The sequence below is a fragment of the Dendrobates tinctorius genome, unplaced genomic scaffold (assembly GCF_039654945.1).
Source record: "Dendrobates tinctorius isolate UK_male_01 unplaced genomic scaffold, ASM3965494v1 ptg000172l, whole genome shotgun sequence".
NCBI lineage: Eukaryota > Metazoa > Chordata > Amphibia > Anura > Dendrobatidae > Dendrobates > Dendrobates tinctorius.
The window spans coordinates 1,240,455-1,262,796 of NW_027361839.1; the positions used below are offsets into that span (position 1 = coordinate 1,240,455).

The 22,342-nt window shown below is 48.3% G+C and overlaps 1 protein-coding gene across 1 annotated transcript in view; it reads right to left on the reverse strand.

Moving 5' to 3' along the window:
- Positions 1-22,342, reverse strand: part of MAN1A2 (mannosidase alpha class 1A member 2) — a 55,132-nt gene that overhangs the window by 19,209 nt on the left and 13,581 nt on the right. The window contains exons 8-11 of the mRNA XM_073551022.1: positions 19,239-19,332; positions 19,031-19,146; positions 824-1,043; positions 547-719 (exon numbers count right to left, since the gene is read on the reverse strand). Of these exons, the coding sequence (XP_073407123.1) occupies positions 547-719; positions 824-1,043; positions 19,031-19,146; positions 19,239-19,332 (603 nt within the window). The remainder of the gene's footprint in view (positions 1-546; positions 720-823; positions 1,044-19,030; positions 19,147-19,238; positions 19,333-22,342) is intronic.

Sequence of the window (22,342 nt, forward strand, 5' to 3'; positions counted from 1 at the left end):
CGGCAAGAGCGCGGGGGGGGGAGCGTCGTGCGGCAAGAGCGCGGGGGGGGGGAGCGTCGTGCGGCAAGAGCGCGGGGGGGGAGCGTCGTGCGGCAAGAGCGCGGGGGGGGGGGAGCGTCGTGCGGCAAGAGCGCGGGGGGGGGGGGAGCGTCGTGCGGCAAGAGCGCGGGGGGGGGGGGAGCGTCGTGCGGCAAGAGCGCGGGGGGGGAGCGTCGTGCGGCAAGAGCGCGGGGGGGAGCGTCGTGCGGCAAGAGCGCGGGGGGGGAGCGTCGTGCGGCAAGAGCGCGGGGGGGGGAGCGTCGTGCGGCAAGAGCGCGGGGGGGAGCTTCGTGCGGCAAGAGCGCGGGGGGGAGCTTCGTGCGGCAAGAGCGCGGGGGGGAGCATTGTGTTGGAGGGATGGGGGGCAAGAGCATGGGAAGTGTTGAGGTGCAGGAGCGCAGGGGGAGGAGTGGAAGCAGCCTAGAGGTGGGGGGAGGGCGAGAGCACAGTTGGAGAGAGGGAGCAGGAGTGCAGGCTGAGGTGGAGGATGCACTCCGGAGGGCGCACCTGAGCAGCTTCCCAGCCCCAGTTTCGGTATTTGGGGTCGTGAGTGAAGCGCCACATGTACCAGTAAGTCTCGATCACCTCCGGTCTCAGGATGTAATACTTCTCGTTCTGGCGGACGGCCACAGCTTCTGCGCCACCATCAAACTTAAAAGCTTCAGGACCCAACTTCAACACTGTGAGGAGGACAAAAATCAGCACCCGCTGCAGGACTGGCACCTACATGACACCCAGTCACAGCATCACCCAGTGTCACCCACTCCTGGATCCCGGCACTGACCTGTCCTGTCGTAGGACTCGTGACATGTGTGAGCGATCTCCGCGCCCAACTGAAGGTAGTGGCCAGCTTTGTCCCCTGGGGACCCGTCTGCTCCCAGTGCCAACATGCCTCCTGCAAAGCAGGTCAGGTGCCCCATCTTCCTCTCCAGGTGCCCGTTCTTCCACTCGCCTATAAAGGTCAGACCGCCGTTTGATTTGCGGATGAGATGCTTCTCAATGGCCTGGAATAGATAAAAGATGGTGAGAGGACAAGAGATCTAAAACTAAAATCATAGCACCTCAGGATGACCAGGAGGTGGCGCCAGAGAAGGTGATACAAGCTTGCAAAAAGATTCACCCCCTTGGCATTATGTGTGTTTCATACCTCACAACCTGGAATTTCACTGTTTTTTTTAGGTTTTGCACCAGTTCATGTAGAAAACATGTCGACAACTGTGAACATTGGGTTCTCTTTTTATTGAGACACAAACAACAAATAGAACAAAATAACTGAAAACTTCAGTGTGCAAAACAATTCATCCCCCTACAGTCAGTACTTTGTAGAGCCTCCATTTGTGGTAATTACAGCTGAAAGCCACGTTGGATAAGTCTCTATGAGCTTTCCACATATTGCCACTGGGATTTTTGTCCATTCCTCAAGGCAAAACTACTCTCGCTCCTTCAGGTTAGATGTTTCCTCTGGTGAACAGCGATCTTCAGTTTTCAGGTCTGATCATAGATTCTCCATTGCATTAAGGTCTGGGCTCTGACTGAGCCACTGCACAACATTTACACATTTCCCCTTACACCACTCAAGTGTTGCTTTAGTGTTGCTTTGGGTCATTGCCTTGTTGGAAGCTGAACTACCTTCCCAGTCTCAAATCACTGACAGACTGGAACAGGTTTTACTCATTAATACCTCTGTATTTCACAACATCCATCTTCCACCTAGACTCGGACTATTTTCCCTGCCCCTGCTGGTGAAAACCATCCCCACAGTATGATGCTGCCACCACGTTTCACTGTGGGGATGGTGTTCTTGGGGTGATGAGCTGTGTTGGTTTGGCGCTAGACATAGCGTTGACCCTGGTGACCAAAAAGTTCAATTTTGGTCTCTTCTGACCACCTTTCTCCATACATGTGGGGAGTCTCCCACATCTTTTGGCAAACTCAAAACGAACCTTACAATTTTTGTGTGTAACTAAAGGCTTTTTTCTGCGCCCTCTTTCATAAAAGTCCACCTCTATGAAGTGTATGGCTTATTGTGGTCGTACGGACAGATACTTGTCTCTGCTTGGGAAGTCTACAGCTCCTTCAATGTTGCCTGATTATTGCCCACGTTGCCTGGGCTGAGAGTTCTGATGGGCGCCCTCTCTTGGCAGGTTTATTGTGGTACCATGTTCTTTCCATTTAATGATAATGGATTTGATGGTGCTCCGGGGGATCATCAGAGATTGGGATATTTTTTTTTTTTTTTTTTTTTATAACTCAACCTTGTCTTGTACTTCTCAAGAACTCTGTCCCTGACTTGTGTGGAGATCTCCTTGGTCTTCCTGGTGTTGGGTGGAGATCTCCTTGGTCTTCCTGGTGTTGGGTGGAGATCTCCTTGGTCTTCCTGGTGTTGGGTGGAGATCTCCTTGGTCTTCCTGGTGTTGGGTGGAGATCTCCTTGGTCTTCCTGGTGTTGGGTGGAGATCTCCTTGGTCTTCCTGGTGTTGGGTGGAGATCTCCTTGGTCTTCCTGGTGTTGGGTGGAGATCTCCTTGGTCTTCCTGGTGTTGGGTGGAGATCTCCTTGGTCTTCCTGGTGTTGGGTGGAGATCTCCTTGGTCTTGTGTGGAGATTTACTTGGTGTTGTGTGGCGATCTCCTTAGTCTTCATGGTGTTGTGTGGAGATCCCCTTAGTCTTCATGGTGTTGTGTGGAGATCTCCTTGGTCTTCATGGAGGTGTTTGGTTAGTGGTGCCTCTTGTTAATGGTGTTGCACCCTCTGTGGTCTTTCTGAGAAGGTAAAGTGTATATACTGACAGACATGTGACACTTAGATTGCACACAAGGGGACGTCCTGTCACTAAACACAGGACTTATGGGGGGGGGGGGGGGGGAATTACTTGCAGCAGAAATGTTTAGGGGCTTCATAGCAAAAGGGGTGAACACATATGCACATTACAATGTTTAGTTATTTGAGCCCATAAATTGTATTTATGCTGATATTTTTCTCACTTCACCATCTTGGACTATTCAGTGCTGATACATCAAACACAAAACTGATACAAAAATATTTACACACAGGTTGCAATGTAACAAAATAGGTAAAAAGCCAAGGGAGTGAATACTTTCACAAGACAATGTTTATATTTTCACAGACCATATATACTGGAGAATATATAGTCATGGCCAAAAGTGTTGGCACCCTTGAAAATGTTCCAGAAAGTGAAGTATTTCTCCCAGATCATTATTACAAATCCCCATGTTTTGTTATGCACAGGTTTATTTCCTTTGTATTGGAACAACACAAAGAAAAAAGAAACAAAAAATTAAAAAGGCAAATTGGGCATAATTTCAAGCAAAACCACAAAACCGGGTCAAACAAAATTGCTGTCACCTTTCCAAAATTGTGGGTAAACAACTTTGTTTTCAGCATATGGATATGATGCTCGTTCACACTCACCTGTGGCAAGTGTGGGCAGTATGAAAATCGCACCTGAGCTGACACCTCATACATTGAAGTAGAGGCCTCCTGCAGTGGACAGCTAATGACCACAGAAATTTGTTCTGTGAAAAATACACCAAGACCAGGATTCGTTTACGCATAGGCTGGGAAGTACACATCCTAGGGATACAGCTTTCTCTGGTAGAAGCACTGTTCTGAGACATTTTGGAGCCAGTGGTCAGGGATGAATATCGGGATTTGCATCGATACGATATTTACGGAAATACATTCTCAGCGTCATACTAAAGGAACGTATATAACGTAACATCACATTCACTCACCATAAGGCCACACAACCCCTCCAACTTAATATCTGTCAGATGGATGATGTTATCCATGTCATGTTTAACCCATTCATGACATGCGCCGTATAATTATGGCGCAAGTCTGATGCGGGTGTATGGAGCGGGCTCGCTCAGGGAGCCCGCTCATACCCGGTAGGCGATGACTGTATTACAGCCAGGATTGTTAACCTGTTAAATGCTGCTGTTAATCTCTGACAGCGGAATTTAACTCGTACCCGCGCGTCCGTACTTCTGTCCACTGGCGTGTCAATGATCTGTTCTCGGGTTGCCGATGGGTTGTCATGACAGCCGGGGGTCAGCTAATAACCTCCATGGTTGTCATTACGGAACTCCTTTGAAACCCTGCTTGTGGTAGAGCTTCAAAGCACAATCGATCGGACGATCACATCTTTAAGCTCGCAAAGGGGGGGGGGGGGGGGGGGGTAACAAAATCAGTAAAATGTAGGAAAAAAATATTGTGACACAGAAATTAATCTCAATTATACAGACGTCCATTTTCGTGGGGCATTGTCCTGGACGATTATCCGGTATATCCTCCCGCATGGGGAAGCACTTTACCTGCCCCTTTTTCCATCACTTTAGGAGAGGAATCATGTTATACTTTAGGATACCTTTTTCTTCCTCCCCTTTTTTTTATTACTGCTCCCTTTCCCCTATATATATGAACAGTCTATTTATATAATTGCCTTGTAATGTTTTCATTTCCTGTTCTGTCCAGAAGTCACCGTACACCAGAATTCCAACCGGAGGAAGTTCACCGACCGCCATATTGGGACACCCAAGTGATGGGTGTCTCAATATGGAAACTGCTGCTGGTACCAACCTATTGCGCGGTACCACCAGCGGAACAGCGTCACACTGCACCTGTGTAAATTCCGCACAGGCACAGTGAATCATTCGGCTGATCCCGGTGGCAGATGCGCGACGTGTATACAGGCAGAGGAAGCCGGTCACATTAAAGGGGTTTTCCCACGAACGAAAGTTCATTTTAAAATTTGTCTGTGTCTGACTGTGTACAGAGCATACCACATCTACTGGGCAGGGGAGGAAGCAAAGACAATACCGACAGTACAGCAATGGATCACAGAGGATTCTATTTGTGGGGTAAAATATTTCACTGACTGTTTTTAAACAATATTTTACCTCACAAAATGTATCCTCTGCGATCTCTTGCTGTAATGTCAGTATTGTCTTTTGCTTCCTCCCCTGCCCAGGAGCTGTGGTATGTTCTGTACACGGTCAGACACAGGGGTGAGACAGAGCACAGGTGGGAGACAGCTCAACCGGGACAGCACATGAGGGGAGAACACAGCACAGGAAGGAGACAGCAGACAAGGGGGAGAGCACATGGGGTAGACAGGTCAAAGAGGAGAGCTCAGACGGGAGAAGTCAGCACATGGGGAAAGAGAGTGGATAGGTGGGTGAGCACATGGGGGGGAGAGAAAGCCTGCCCCCATCGTGACATTACTGCCGTCCCGATGTGACAGCATCCGGCCTCCATCTAGTAACATTTGATTGTCTTCGGTCTGGTTCCGCTTTGCTGCTTGTTTACTCCTTTGGCACGGTCCATAATAATTTGCAATTCATAGAATCATAGAATCGTAGAGTTGGGTGGGACCTCCTGGGCCATCTGGTCCAACCCCCTGCTCAAAGCAGGATTCGCTAAATCATCCCAGTCAGATGTCTGTTCAGCCTCTGTTTGAAGACTTCCATTGAAGGAGAACTCACCACTTCTCGTGGCAGCCTGTTCCACTCACTGATCACTCTAACAGTCAAAAAGTTTTTTCTAATATCTAATCTGTGTCTCCTCGCATTCAGTTTCATCCCATTGCTTCTAGTCTTTCCTTGTGCAAATGAGAATAAAGTTGATCCTTCTACAATGTGACAGCCCTTTAGATATTTGTAGACAGCTATTAAGTCTCCTCTCAGTCTTCTCTTTTGCAAACTAAACAATCCCAAATCCTGCAACCTTTCCTCATAAGCCAGGGTTTGTAGACCGGTCACCATTCTGGTCACTCTTTTCTGAACTTGCTCCAGTTTGTTGATGTCTTTTTTAAAATGTGGTGCCCAAAACTGGACACAATATTCCAAATGAGGTCTGACCAAAGAGGAGTAGAGGGAAATAATGACTTCACGTGATCTAGACTGTATGCTTCTGTTAATACATCCTAGAATTGCATTTGCCTTTTTTGCTGCTGCATCACATTGTTGACTCATATTCAGTCTGTGATCTATTAGTATACCCAAGTCTTTTTCACATGTGCTGTTGCTTAGGCCTATTCCTCCCATTCTGTATATGCTTTTTTCATTTTTATTGCCCAGATGTAGTACTTTGCATTTCTCCCTGTTAAAAACCATTCTGTTAGTTGCTGCCCACTTCTCCAGTTTATTTATATCTTTTTGAATCCTCTCTCTCTCTTCTCTAGTATTAGCTATCCCTCCTAGCTTTGTGTCATCAGCAAATTTAATCAGTTTACCCTCAATTCCTTCATCTAAATCGTTGATAAAGATGTTGAACAATACAGGGCCCAGGACAGAGCCCTGTGGTACCCCACTTGAGACATTCTTCCAACTGGATGTGCAGCCATTTACGACCACTCTTTGGGTCCGATCACTAAGCCAGTTATGAATCCACCTAACAGTTGCCTTGTCCATTCCATACTTAGTCATTTTTTCAATAAGGATTGTATGAGAGACTTTGTCAAATGCTTTGCTGAAGTCAAGATATACTATATCTACAGCATTTCCCTGATCCACCCAATCAGTGATTCCGTCATAGAAGGAAATTAAGTTAGTCTGACATGACTTATTAGTTACAAACCCATGCTGACTCTGTTTAATCACTTCATTCTTATCCAGGTACTGACATACATGTTGTTTAATAATTTGTTCAAAGATCTTTCCTGGTATAGAAGTCAGACTCACTGGCCTATAGTTGCCTGGGTTCACCTTCTTCCCCTTTTTGAAGATAGGAACAACATTTGCTCTTCTCCAGTCTTCTGGGACTTCTCCTGTTCTCCAAGAATTTTCAAAGATTATGGAGAGGGGTTCAAAAATTTCTTCTGCTATCTCCTTCAGTACTCTGGGGTGTAATTGATATATGTACCAGAACTAGACTCAGGCAACTAAGTATCTGCCATCCATTGACCTCAGGGGTCTGTGGCACTATGTAGGGGAATGGATGCAGGGTTGGGGCAATAGCTGGATTCTCACCTCCAGGTCCGATTTTGTATTCTGACCTACACTTATTTGTGATTACTATCCTTGTCTTTTTAATTTTGATTCCAAAAAATATATTAATATTTTTAGTCTTCATACTTTGTCCTATAGGGCTACATGCTTCCTTGTTTCTGTAGGTTTCTGATGATGCAGGGCGTTGTCCCTGTTCCACTAGTCGCATGTTGATTATCTTTACCCAGTGTGTCGGTTTTGTTACTTATCTTTATGTTGACTCTTCTTGTTGGTTGAAGTTTGTTGACTTACCAACATTGAAGGATAAACTATAAATAATCAAACAATGCGAGTTAACCTCATCACCCCTGCCCCTTGATCTGTGGATGATGGCTTGAAGGAATAGTTGTGAATAAAGTGGGATAAGCCTCTAACAGAATATTGAAGAGAACCAGAGAGCCAAAGAACGAGAGACTTATCAAAACCACAGCGAGGAACACTCTACAGCAGTGTTCCCCAACTCCAGTCCTCAAGAGCCACCAACAGGTCACATTTTCAGGATTTCCTTAGTATGGCCCAGGTGATAATTGCAATACCTGCACAGGCAATAATTCCATCACCTGGGCAATACTAATGAAATCCTGAAAACATGACCTGTTGGTGGCTCTTGAGGACTGGAGTTGGGGAACACTGCTCTACAGGACAGCTGCCAGATCATGGCTCCATCACAAGGGACGCAGATTTCACATTCTACAGGATGCAGCTTAGGGGACCACGGTCCTGGCTGAAAAAATACAGATCTGCTCCACTTACCATGGCGAATCCATGGATACATTTGGGATAGTCCAGATTTGGCCCCACCGGTCACCTGGCTCCATGGATACGTTTGGGAAAGTCAGGATTTGGACCAACCAGTTGCCTGGCTCAATGGATGTTTGGTGAAGCCAGGTTGTGACCCTCAGGTCAACTGGCCTTGTACCTGAATGGACTGTCATCTTCCTACGCTTGTTGTTACCTTCTCTCTGTGTGCATTGCACAGATGGGGTAGTCGACCCGGGAAGGTCTGAAGTCGTAGCTGCTCTTATTCCAGCGACTCAGCAGAAGGTTGAGACTCTAATGTGAACCATCTTGGGGTATTTTGCTGGGACTGTTCTATATGATATTTGTCTGTTTTGTGGTTCAGTAAAGTAATGTCACACTGTTTGCCCTCACCCTGTGTTGTAAGAGTAGTATTACACCCACGGGGAGAGAGAGTGGACGTTCGGTGGGACGATCCCTTGTTCATGCGGTTTCAGGCTAGTAGAGTAGAGCACCCACTGGCCCCGTGTCTCCTCAAATATGGAAAAAAAATAAATAAGAGTTCACCCCAGTGAAGATATAGATATTTGTCCCTGAAGGTATATACACTGCTCAAAAAAAAATAAAGAGAACACTTAAACAACAGAATATAACTCCAAGTAAATCAAACTTCTGTGAAATCAAACTGTCCACTTAGGAAGCAGCACTGACTGACAATGTCACATGCTGTTGTGCAAATGGAATAGACAACAGATGGAAATTGGCAATTATCAGGACACACTCAAAGGAGTGGTTCTGCAGGTGGGGACCACAGACCACACATCAGTACCAATGCTTTCTGGCTGATGTTTTGGTCACTTTTGAATGTTGGTTGTGCTTTCACACTCGTGGTAGCATGAGACGGACTCTAGAACCCACACAAGTGGCTCAGGTAGTACAGCTCATCCAGGATGGTACATCAAAGCAAGCTGTAGCAAGAAGGTTTGCTGTGTCTGTCAGCGTAGTGTCCAGAGGCTGGAGGCGCTACCAGAAGACAGGCCAGTACACCAGGAGACGTGGAGGGGGCCGTAGGAGGGCAACAACCCAGCAGCAGGGCTGCTACCTCAGCCTTTGTGCAAGGAGGAACAGGCGGAGCACTGCCAGAGCCCTGTAAAATGACCTCCAGCAGGCCACAAGTGTGCAAGTGTCTGCAGAAACGGTTAGAAACCGACTCGATGAGGATGGTCTGAAGGCCCGACGTCCACAGATGGGGGTTTTGCTCACAGCCCAACACCATGCAGGACCCTTGTCATTTGCCACAGAACACCAGGATTGGCAAATTCGCCACTGGCGCCATGTGCTCTTCACAGATGAGAGCAGGTTCACACTGAGCACTTGTGACATGCGTGACAGTCTGGAGACGCCATGGAGAGCGATCTGCTGCCTGCAACATCCTTCAGCATGACCAGTTTGTCAGTGGGTCAGTAAATGTATGAGGTGGCATTTCTTTGGGGGGCCGCACAGCCCTCCATGTGCTCACCAGATGTAGCCTGTCATTAGGTACCGAGATGAGATCCTCAGACCCCTTGTGAGACCATATGCTGGTGCGGTTGGCCCTGGGTTCCTCCTAATGCAGGACAATGCCAGACCTCATGTGGCTGGAGTGTGTCAGCAGCTCCTGCGAGATGAAGGCATTGAAGCTATGGCCTGGCCCGCCCGTTCCCCAGACCTGAATCCCATTGAGCACATCTGGAACATCATGTCTCGCTCCATCCACCAACGTCACATTGCACCAGAGTGTCCAGTAGTTGGCGGATGCTTTAGTCCAGGTCTGGAAGGAGATCCCTCAGGAGTCCAATCTTCTGCCTCATCAGGAGCATGCCCAGGCCTTGTAGGGAGGTCATACAGGCACGTGGAGGCCACACACAATACTGAGCATAATTTCCTTGTCTTGAGGCATTTCCACTGAAGTTGGATCAGCCTGTAATTTAATTTTCCACTTTGATTTTGAGTATCCTTCCAAATCCATACCTCCATGGGATATTCATTTTGACTTACATTGATAATTGTTATGTTTTATTGTTCTCAACGGATTCCACTATGTAACTAATAAAGATTTGCAATTGGAATATTTCATTCAGTAATATCTAGGATGTGGTATTTTAGTGTTCCCTTTATTTTTTTTGAGCAGTGTATATATATTTTATATCCTGCAGTACACAGTGTGAAAAAGTGTTCACCCCCTTCCTGATTTCCTATTCTTTTGCATGTTTGTCAAACTTAAATGTTTCCGATCATAAAGCAAATGTAAATATTAGACAAAGAACACAAGTAATCACGAAATGCAGTTTATAAATGAAGGCCTTTATTATAAAGGGAAAAGAAATTCAAACCTACAGATCCCTGTGTGAAAAAGTGATTGCCCCCTAAACCTAATAACTGGTTGGACCACCCATAGAAGCAACAACTGCAATCAAGCATTTGTGATAACTGGCAATGAGTCTCTTACAACGCTCTGGAGGAATTTTGGCCGCTCATCTCTGCAGAATTGTTGTAATTCAGCCACATTGGAGGTTTCAGAAAATGAAGCACCTCTAAGGGTACCGTTACACTGAACGATGTCCCAGCGATCCCACCAACGATCCGACATGGATGGGATCGCTGGGACATTTTAGACAGCCCCTCCAGCGATCAGGAACAGCGAGCATGCTGGTATCCAACGTAAACATCGGGTTTCTAAGAGCCGTGGGGCCCTTAGAAACCCGATGTTTACCCTAGATACCAGCGTGCACTGCATGGCGGGAGGTAGAGACAGAGCGGCGCACAGACAGACCTGAGTAGCAGATAGCAGAGCTACTCCGGTCGGTGCTCCCACCCTGCAGTGCACGCTGGTATCTAGGGTAAACATCGGGTTTCTAAGAGCCCCGCGGCTCTTAGAAAACCGATGTTTACATTGGATACCAGCGTGCAGCGTCACTCATCGCTGGCTCCCGCTACCACACGCAGCGATGTGGGTGGGGGGGGGGGGGGGCGGTCGCTGCTGGATGTCACACACAGCGATATCGCTGGAGAGAGCTTCTCAATCTGATTAAGGTCAGGACTTTGACTAGGCCACTCCAAAGTCTTCATTTTGTTTTTCTTAAGCCATTCAGAGATGGACTTGATGCTGTTTTGGATCATTGTCCTGCTGCACAACCCAAGTGTGCTTCAGTTTGCGGTCACGAACACACGGTCGGACGCTCTCATCCAGGATTTTTTGGTAGACAGCAGAATTCATGGTTCCATTTAACACAAGTCTTCCAGGTCCTGAAACAGCAAAACAGCCTGAGACCATCACACTACCACCACATTTTACTGTTGGTATGATGTTCCCATTGTGAAATGCTGTGTTACTTCTATGCCAGATGTAATATAGACATACACCTTCCAAAAAGTTCAACTTTTGTCTCGTCAGTCCACAGAATATTCTCCCAAAAGTCTCAGGGATCACCAAGATATTTTCTGGCAAAACTTAGACAAGCCTTTATGTTCTTCTTATTGCTCAGCAGTGGTTTTTGTTTTGGCACGCTGCCATGCAGGCCATTTTTGCCCTGTCTTTGTTATGGTGGAGTCATGAACACTGACATTAAAAGAGGAAAGTGAGGCCTGCAGTTCTTTGGATGTTGTGGTAGGGTCTTTGTGATTTTTTGGACAAGTCATCACTGCGCCCTTGGGGTAATTTTGTTCGGCTGGACACTCCTGGGAAGGTTTACCACTGTTCCATGTTTTCACCATTTGTAGATAATGGCTCTCACTGTGGTTCACTGGAGTCCCAAAGCTTTAGGTTACGAAACCATTCCTTTTCCAGACTTACAGATCTCAATTACTTTGTTTCTCATTAGTTCCAGAATTTCTTTGGATTGCGGCATGATGTCTAGCTTTTCAGAATATTTTGGTCTACTTCTCTTTGTCAGGCAGGTCCTATTTAAGTGATTTCTTGATTGAGAACAGGTGAGGCAGTAATCAGGCCGGTGTGTGGTTGGGGAAAGTGACCTCAGCTTTCCAAAGATGTGATAAACCACAGTTACTTCATGTTTTATGATGTTTTTATGATTTGTTTGGTGATTGGAAAAATTTAAGTGACAAAGATGCAAAAGAATAGGAAATCAGGAAAGGGGGGGATACTTTTTCACACAACTGTATATGGCCTATATAATATACAGTGAAGGAAATAATTATTTGATCTCTTGCTAATTTTGTCAGTTTTTAAGTTTGCCCACTGACAAAGACATGAACAGTCTATAATTTTAAGGGAAGGTTAATTATAACATTGAGAGATAGAATATCAAAAATAAAATCCAGAAAATCACATTGTATATACTATATACATTTATTTGCATTTTGCAGTGAGAAATAAGTATTTGCTCCCCTACCAACCATTAAGAGTTCTGGCTCCTACAGGTCAGTTACACGCTCCTAATCAACTCATTACCTGCATTATAGACAGCTGTCTTACATAGTCACCTTTATAAAAGACTTCTGTCCACAGACTCAGACTGTAACCTCTACAACATGGACAAGACCAAAGAGCTTTCTAAGGATGTCAGGGACAAGATCATAGACCTGCACAAAGCTGTAATGAGCTACAAAACCATAAGTAAGACGCTGGGTGAGAAGGAGACAACTGTTGGTGAAATAGTAAGGCTATGTGCACACGATGCGGATTGGTCTGCGGATTTTTCAGCGCGGATTTTGCCCTTTGGTTTATCACCTCTACAATGGAGGAGATGGTAAACCGCAGAAAAGAATGACATGTCAATTCTTTCTGCGGATTGGAAACCGAAGCAAAATTCTGCACCGTGTGCACTGCGGTTTCCATTTCTCATAGGTTATAACGGTGCTGTACAACGCAGCAGATTCTGCTGCGGTTCCGCAGGGCCAAAACCGCTGTGGATCCGCGGCAGAATCCGCAGCGTGTACACATACCCTAAGAAAATGGAAGAAAGACAAATGTCTGTCAATAGACATCGATGTGGGACACCATGCAAAATCTCACCTCGTGGGGTATCCTTGAGAGATCAGCCTAAAACTACACGGGGGAACTTGTTACTGATCTTAAGGCAGCTGGGTAAACAATCACCAAGAAAACCATTGATAACACATGACGCCGTAAAGATTTACAATCCTGCAGTGCCTGCAAGGTTTCCTGCTCAGGAAGTTCTGGGTAAAAATCCGGTCAGAAGGCAGCGCAAAAAAACGGAAAAAGTGGTTGAAAGTCGTCTTTATTACATGTCCACAATGCGTTTCAACAGACTAATCTGTCTTCCTCAGGTGAGGGTACAGATCACATGGGGGGCAGGTATTTAAAGGACCGATAGCCAATGGAAAATGGCTATTAATTAAAACATCATGGCAACAATAAAAACAAAGTGCATGGGGTAAAAACAAAGTATAAATTAAAAAAATTGGACATAACACATACAATGAACAATCAATATTAATAGAAACAGTAAAATAAGCTAAAATATATTAAAAGCAGCAGGGTGGGTAAAACAAAAAGAAAGGAATGTCAGAAGGGTTTCTCGATTGTGAGATTTAACCCCTCTGGTGCCAGTGTCCCCAATTTAAAAATCCCAAAACTTTCCCTCCTGATTAAACTCTGATAGCAGTTAGTGACGTCATCTCTGATATGTTCTATAACTATAAGTTTCAGCGCACTTGGATTGTTTGGACAAGCTGTGCAGCAGGTCCCCGTTTCTGATATTTTGGCGATGTTTATTCAGTCTATTGTGCATTGATTGAAGGATTCTGCCCACATATTGCAGCCCACAGTCACTCAGTCAAATAGATGACATCATTTGACTGACAGTGGACGTGGCTATTGATTTTAAAAGACGAACCAGTAGTGTGAGATTTAAAATGTTGCACCCCATTCAAAATGGATGTGTAACAGAGGCATTTGGGGGTTCTGCGGGCAAAGCAGCCTGGGTGATGTGAACCATATGTGGTTGGTAGGGGTGAATGTCTGATGGATGTGTTGCTTGGAGCCACAAAGTTACGGAGGGTCCGATTCTTCCTAGAGATGGTCATGGGTTGTGCCGGTATATGGTGTGACAAAATAGGATCACCATTCAAAATAAACCAATATTTTTTTTTATCAGATTGCAAATGCAGGCATGAGACCTATTAAAGGTAGCAATCAGGCCCCATCTCACAAACTCCGCAGGTTCAGCCTTCTTTCTGTGGAGCAATACTTCTATTTCTGATTTTCTCAATACAATCCTTCTGGGAGAAGTGATTAGCCCTAGTGAAGGCGTCCTTCAATAGTTTTTTAGGGTAACCCTTGTCAATAAACCGGTCTTCTAGAATTTTCGCCTCTTTTAAGAAGTCACTGACCTTTGTGCAATTTTTACGGACTCTCCAATATTGCCCGTAGGGAATATTCAAGATCCATTTAGGGAGATGGCCGCTGGAAAAATTAAGGTAGCTGTTGACATCAACTCTTTTAAAATGGGTCGACATTAATCATTAGATCCAGAAATTGGATCCCTGTGGTGGACATGTCAGAGGAAAACGTGAGACCCCACGTATTCTGGTTCAGGGACTGGGTGAATTCAATCGCTTCTGATTCCGAACCGGTCCAAATAATGAACAGGTCATCAATGAAACGTCTATAAAGTGCTATCCTGCCTACCGCCAGAGGGGACTGCGCGATGAATGTGGACTCAAAAGGCGCCCATGAACAGATTAGCATAACTGGGGGCAAATCTCGTCCCCATCGCGCAGCCCCTTACCTGGCGGTAGCAAGTACTCTCAAAAGAGAAGACATTGTTATTAGGAACTAAAAGGATGGCCTGTTTTAAAAATTATTTCTGTGAGGGGGGTAGAGAATCATCATTTGAAAGGAATTGCTGGATTGCATCTATCCCCAAGTCACGACGAATATTCGCATAAAGGGCCTGCACGTCAAGGGTTATCAGGAGACAATTGGTAAACGTGGGTAAGGAGAGTAAAAGATCGATTAGATGAGAGGAGTCTTTAAGATAGGAAGGTAGATTTAAAACATACTTCTGTGATTACAGGTGATTGACTTAACCCCTGAAATGATGGGGCGACCTGGGGGGTTTACAGGGTCTTTATGGATCTTGGGTAAGAAATAGAAGAAGGGTAATCTGAATTTAGAGATATTGAGGAATCTGTACTCCTTCAAATTAAGGATCCCAAGTGATCTAGCCTCTTTTATGAGTGTGGTGTATTCCAGAAAGATGGAGGATGAGGGGTCGTGGGCAAGTTTATCATAATATTCGGAATCATTTAGTAGCCTGAAGCCCTCATTGTTGTAACGGTCTCTATCCATAATCACCACCCCGCCCCCTTTATCCGCGTTTCTGATGATTATGTCCTAATTCGCTCGAAGAGATGGGAGCGCTGTTTTTTCAGCGAGACTTAGGTTCAGAGTTTTATTTGGACCAGGAGGTAGAGAGCGTAGTTCTTTCAGTAGGAGTTGCTGAAAGGTTTCAACGTGCAGGCCTTTATGATGAACAGGATGAAAATTGCCCGAACTACTTTTTGGATTCACATGAATATAGAGATCAGGATTTATCACTTGCGACTCAGGGTTTTTTCTTATTAGCTTCAATGAGAAAGTGTCCCCTGCTCAAGAAGGCACATGTGCAGGCCAGGGCTGTGGAGTCGGGAGTCGTGGAGTCGGTGCTCATTTTGGTGGAGACGGAGTTGGAGTTGGTATAAAATGGACCGACTCTGACTCCTAAAATATATAATAAATTGGGTACAGTAGTTCAATGCAGGATGTGCTGAATATTTTTTCATAGGAATTTGGGAAAGTTATGAAATGTCCTATAAATGACTGTTATATTCCTGATCTAAGGCTACATTCACACACAGCGTTTTTCCTGCGTTATTTGAGGATACGTTTTTCAGCTGCAAAAGCAGATCAGCTTTTTAAAAAACGGCATCAACTGAAAGGCTTTTGAGCTCATAGATAATGTTTTCAATAGCAAAAGCAGATTAGAAATCTGCTCTATCTATCCATTTATCCATATCTGTCTATCCATACCTTATCTGTACCAAAAAGAATGAAAGCCGGGTAGCACGCAGACTAACACTCTCCTGCCAGGCAAAGGAGGAGGAAAGAGCGTCTCAAACATCATTAACAAGACATTTTGTAAGTGACAAAGTTCCTGTAACAGTGACAGCAGATATGTCTAACAGACGGCTCCTCCAGCTTGTTGTGAAGGACGGTGTACCATTATCACTATTGGCACGACCGGCTCTTACACCTCTTAATGGAGAAATGGCCGCAAACTTGGTGTTTCTTTGGAAAGAGAAAGTATTAGAAAATTAGTGATTGAAGAAGCCCTTAAACAAAAGGAAGATCTTAAAAAGACTCTCAAAAGACGCTGCATGTTTCTTACAATGGACGCCTGCACACGTCACAGAGTGAACTATTTTACCATCAATGTTCGATATGTTTGTGACAACAAAGAAATTGTTACCAACACGCTGGCAGTAACAGATACTAAAGCTCCTCACAGCAGCCAGTGTCTCCAGGCCTTAGTGGAAAAAGTGCTGCAAGATTACGAACTCAAAAAAGAACATGTTCTTGTTATTGTAACGGACAATGCTTCAGACATAAGTGCAATTACACTGATGAGTGAGAATAATGAACAGCAGCTAGAAGAACATTCAGGATTCAGTATGAGATGGAAGGCCACAGTGCTGTTCATGTAACTGAGGAACAAACAGATATTACTACAGAAGAACATTAACATTATACTGTAGAAATAGAAGCTGCCTCACACCTCTTTCCTATTCATCACATGCGCTGTGTTGTGCACACGCTGCAGCTGGCAATAAGAGAGAGTCTGCAAGAGGGACATGCTGGAAATCTGATTGGAAAAGTGAGGAAATTGGTTATTGCCGCCAGAACCCCTAAAATTGATTCCATCTTGAAGAGACGTGCTGGAAAAGGGCAATTGATCAACTAAAACCGTTTCTTATAGATATGGCGAACCCTCAGGTAACCCTAAATGAAGGTCAATGGACACAGGTGGCTGAATTGAAGGAATTGCTTAATCACCCATTTACTGTGACTAAAAAATTACAAGCTGAGGATTTAACTCCTGGCATTTTCACGAGGGAGCGGAAGAACTTGCTATTTTGCTGATTAATCGCAGATGGCATTTCTGCTTCAGTGAAACGGAGAGAGACACAGCTATTGGAAAATACAATTCTTCTGGCAGCTGTTTATGTGGACCCAAGTCATCGTATACTGCTTGATGATCAACAGCTTACTAAAGGAAGAGAATCTCTGACTGAGGTAGCAGTTAGGAAGAGTGGTCTACAGGAGGACTGCCAGGCGCAAGAGGACTCGGGTCCTGACAGCGCTACTGCTGCCATATCTTCATCCTCATCAGATGAGGAGTTTGACTTTGACAAGTATTTGGATGACATGGAGCCGGCAAAGCGTTGCCGCAAGGAAAAAGATTCCACTCCGTCTCCTATAGCAGCAGATTGACCATATTTCAGCAAAATGTTTCACTTGTTCTCAAATAAATAGAAAAATTCAACCGTTCATCAAAACTGACTGTGCACGAGGCAATTCCTTTATACCCGGAAATTGTTAGAGATGTTCCCATGATGTTATTTAGTATGTTTTTGTTGAAAACTGTTTTTTGCCACTTACAGATTATTACATAGTGAATATATATATATGATCGATACTACATAGTGTATTACATATTTACAATTTATTACAGTTTTTTGTATTCTAAAGTTGTATTCCAATAAATAGATATTATGTTCTATCTAAATATCTTGATTATTGTATCATAAAAGTGATTTAATGTCAGATGTTCACATTGTACTACAATACATTTTTCACTTAAATATAAGCAATATATGTGGGAGTTGGAGTCGAAGTCGTGGAGTCGGTGTAAGGGAAATTGAGGAGCCGGAGTCGCAGGTTTGGCTTACCGACTCCACAGCCCTGGCAGGCCAGTCTGAAGTTTGCCAGTGAACACCTGGATGATTCTGTGAGTGATTGGGAGAAGGTGCTGTGGTCAGATGAGACACAAATTGAGCTCTTTGGCATTAACTCAACTCGCTGTGTTTGGTGGAAAAGAAATGCTGCCTATGACCCAAAGAACACCATCCTCCAGTGTCAAGCATGGAGGTGGAAACATTATGTTTTGGGGGAGTTTCTCTGCTAAGGGCACAGGACTACTTCACCGCATCAATGTGAGAATGGATGGAGCCATGTACCGTAAAATCCTGAGTGACAACCTTCTTCCCTCCGCCAGGACATTAAAAATGGGTAGTGGCAGGGTCTTCCAGCAAGACAATGACCCAAAACATACAGCCAAGGCAACAAAGGAGCGGCTCAAAAAGAAGCACATTAAGGTCATGGAGTGGCCTAGCCAGTCTCCGGACCTTAATCCCATAGAAAACTTATGGAGGGAGGTGAAGCTCCGAGTGGCCAAGCGACAGCCTCAAAATCTTACTGATTTAGAGATGATCTGCAAAGAGGAGCGGAGCAAAATTCCCCCTGACATGTGTGCAAACCTCATCATCAACTACAAAACACGTCTGACTGCTGGGCTTGCCAACAAGGGTTTTGCCACCAAGTATTAAAGGGAATCTGTCACCCTTTTTTTTTTGCCCATCAGCTGACGGCATTGACATCAGGGGCTTATCTCCAGCATTCTGTAATGCATTCTGTAATGCTGTAGATAAGCCCCCGATGTAACCTGAAAGATGTGAAAAACACATTAGATTATACTCACCGGAGGGGGCGGTCTGGTCTGATGGGTGTCGCGGTCCGGCGCCTCCCATCTTCATAAGATGACGGCCTTTTTCTTATCTTTCAGGTTTCATCGGGGGCTTATCTACAGCATTACAGAATTCTGTAGATAAGCCCCTGATGTCAATGTCGGCAGCTGATGGGCAAAAAAAAAAAAAAAGGGTGACAGGTTCCCTTTAAGTCTTGTTTGCCAGAGGGATCAAATACTTATTTCTCACTGCAAAATGCAAATAAATTTATAGAATTTATACAATGTGATTTTCTGGATTTTATTTTTGATATTCTATCTCTCAATGTTAAAATTAACCGACCCTTAAAATTATAGACTGTTCATGTCTATGTCAGTGGGCAAACTTACAAAATCAGCAAGGGATCAAATACTTATTTCCTTCACTGCATATCTCCTGCAGTATATATGACCCCCAATATATACACACACATATCTCATGTAGTATACGGTACTCACTTCTATCGCGTTGTCATAGATGCTCCGGGCCTCGGTATCTGTCCGGTCCGACACCAGCCAGGCCTTCAGAAGGTACTCGTAAAAACTGTCCCCTAATCCCCCCACTGACGTGTGGTCTGCAAGGACATGAAGGGTAAATTTTACACAGCTCTGCCTCACCCCTCCATCTGTATGTGCGGATATTAGGAGTTGTTATTCTACCACTTACGTTGCCCCCAACGCCCCGTCCTGGGATTCAGGTAGTTCGGGTAGAGCCCATTGGGACGATCCATTTTCTGCAGGAGTTTTCTGATGTGCATGACCTAAAAATCAGAGGTTGTGAGTCTACAAGAGGTGGGGGGTATAACAGGCAAGGGGGTACAATGGGCAGAGTGCGGACCCGTAATAGCAGCTGATCAGGTGAAATGAAAGGAGGACAGAGCAGGAGAGAAGAACAATGGTCCCAGAATACCCCAAAGCCCAATGAGAAGAGTAAAGGGGACCCCAAACAACACCATGAGTAGGCCTAGGAGTCCCTCATATCCCCTCAGTAAACTGGAGACCCAGACACTTCCTGGGTAGGCTGTGGGGGGGCCCCGGAGACCCAGACACTTCCTGGGCAGGCTGTGGGGGGGTCCAGGAGACCCAGACACTTCCTGGGTAGCCTGTGGGGGGGGGGGGGGCCCAGGAGACCCAGACACTTCCTGGGTAGGCTGTGGGGGGGGGCGGCAGGAGACCCAGACACTTCCTGGGTAGGTTGTGGGGGGGCCCAGGAGACCCAGACACTTCCTGGGCAGGCTGTGGGGGGCCCCAGGAGACCCAGACACTTCCTGGGCGGGCTGTGGGGGGGTCCAGGAGACCCAGACACTTCCTGGGCAGGCTGTGGGGGGCCCCAGGAGACCCAGACACTTCCTGGGCAGGCTGTGGGGGGGTCCAGGAGACCCAGACACTTCCTGGGTAGCCTGTGGGGGGGGCCCAGGAGACCCAGACACTTCCTGGGTAGGCTGTGGGGGGGGGGGCGGCAGGAGACCCAGACACTTCCTGGGTAGGCTGTGGGGGGGGGGGGGGCCCAGGAGACCCAGACACTTCCTGGGTAGGCTGGGGGGGGGGGGGCCCCAGGAGACCCAGACACTTCCTGGGTGGGCTGTGGGGGGGCCCCGGAGACCCAGACACTTCCTGGGCGGGCTGTGGGGGGGGGGGGGGCCCAGGAGACCCAGACACTTCCTGGGTAGGCTGGGGGGGGGGGGGGCCCAGGAGACCCAGACACTTCCTGGGTGGGCTGTGGGGGGGGGGCCCCAGGAGACCCAGACACTTCCTGGGTGGGCTGTGGGGGGGGGCCCAGGAGACCCAGACACTTCCTGGGTGGGCTGTGGGGGGGGGGGGCCCAGGAGACCCAGACACTTCCTGGGCGGGCTGTGGGGGGGGCCCCGGAGACCCAGACACTTCCTGGGTAGGCTGTGGGGGGGGCCCCGGAGACCCAGACACTTCCTGGGTAGGCTGTGGGGGGGCCCCGGAGACCCAGACACTTCCTGGGCAGGCTGTGGGGGGGCCCAGGAGACCCAGAAACTTCCTGGGTAGCCTGTGGTGGGGGGGGGGGGGGCAGGGGACCCAGACACTTCCTGGGTAGCCTGTGGGGGGGGGGGGGCCAGGAGACCCAGACACTTCCTGGGTAGGCTGTGGGGGGGGGGGGGGGGCAGGAGACCCAGACACTTCCTGGGTAGGCTGTGGGCCCAGGAGACCCAGACACTTCCTGGGTAGGCTGTGGGGGGGGGCCCAGGAGACCCAGACACTTCCTGGGTAGGCTGTGGGGGGGGGGGGGCCCAGGAGACCCAGACACTTCCTGGGTAGGCTGGGGGGGGGGGGGGGCCCAGGAGACCCAGACACTTCCTGGGCAGGCTGTGGGGGGGCCCCGGAGACCCAGACACTTCCTGGGCAGGCTGTGGGGGGCCCCAGGAGACCCAGACACTTCCTGGGCAGGCTGTGGGGGGGGCCCCGGAGACCCAGACACTTCCTGGGTAGGCTGTGGGGGGGCCCCGGAGACCCAGACACTTCCTGGGTAGGCTGTGGGGGGGCCCAGGAGACCCAGACACTTCCTTGGTAGCCTGTGGGGGGGGGGCCAGGGGACCCAGACACTTCCTGGGTAGCCTGTGGGGGGGGGGCCCAGGAGACCCAGACACTTCCTGGGTAGGCTGTGGGGGGGGGGGGGGGGCAGGAGACCCAGACACTTCCTGGGTAGGCTGTGGGCCCAGGAGACCCAGACACTTCCTGGGTAGGCTGTGGGGGGGGGGGGCCCAGGAGACCCAGACACTTCCTGGGTAGGCTGTGGGGGGGCCCAGGAGACCCAGACACTTCCTGGGTGGGCTGTGGGGGGGGGCCAGGAGACCCAGACACTTCCTGGGTGGGCTGTGGGGGGGCCCCGGAGACCCAGACACTTCCTGGGCGGGCTGTGGGGGGGGCCCCGGAGACCCAGACACTTCCTGGGTAGGCTGTGGGGGGGCCCCGGAGACCCAGACACTTCCTGGGTAGGCTGTGGGGGGGCCCAGGAGACCCAGACACTTCCTTGGTAGCCTGTGGGGGGGGGGCCAGGGGACCCAGACACTTCCTGGGTAGCCTGTGGGGGGGGGGGCCCAGGAGACCCAGACACTTCCTGGGTAGGCTGTGGGGGGGGGGGGGGGGGCAGGAGACCCAGACACTTCCTGGGTAGGCTGTGGGCCCAGGAGACCCAGACACTTCCTGGGTAGGCTGTGGGGGGGGGGGGGCCCAGGAGACCCAGACACTTCCTGGGTAGGCTGTGGGGGGGCCCAGGAGACCCAGACACTTCCTGGGTGGGCTGTGGGGGGGGGCCAGGAGACCCAGACACTTCCTGGGTGGGCTGTGGGGGGGCCCCGGAGACCCAGACACTTCCTGGGCGGGCTGTGGGGGGGGCCCCGGAGACCCAGACACTTCCTGGGTAGGCTGTGGGGGGGCCCCGGAGACCCAGACACTTCCTGGGTAGGCTGTGGGGGGGCCCCGGAGACGCAGACACTTCCTGTGCAGGCTGTGGGGGGGCCCAGGAGACCCAGACACTTCCTGGGTAGCCTGTGGGGGGGGGGGGGGCAGGAGACCCAGACACTTCCTGGGTAGCCTGTGGGGGGGGGGGCCCAGGAGACCCAGACACTTCCTGGGTAGGCTGTGGGGGGGGGGGGGGGGCAGGAGACCCAGACACTTCCTGGGTAGGCTGTGGGCCCAGGAGACCCAGACACTTCCTGGGTAGGCTGTGGGGGGGGGGGCCCAGGAGACCCAGACACTTCCTGGGTAGGCTGTGGGGGGGCCCAGGAGACCCAGACACTTCCT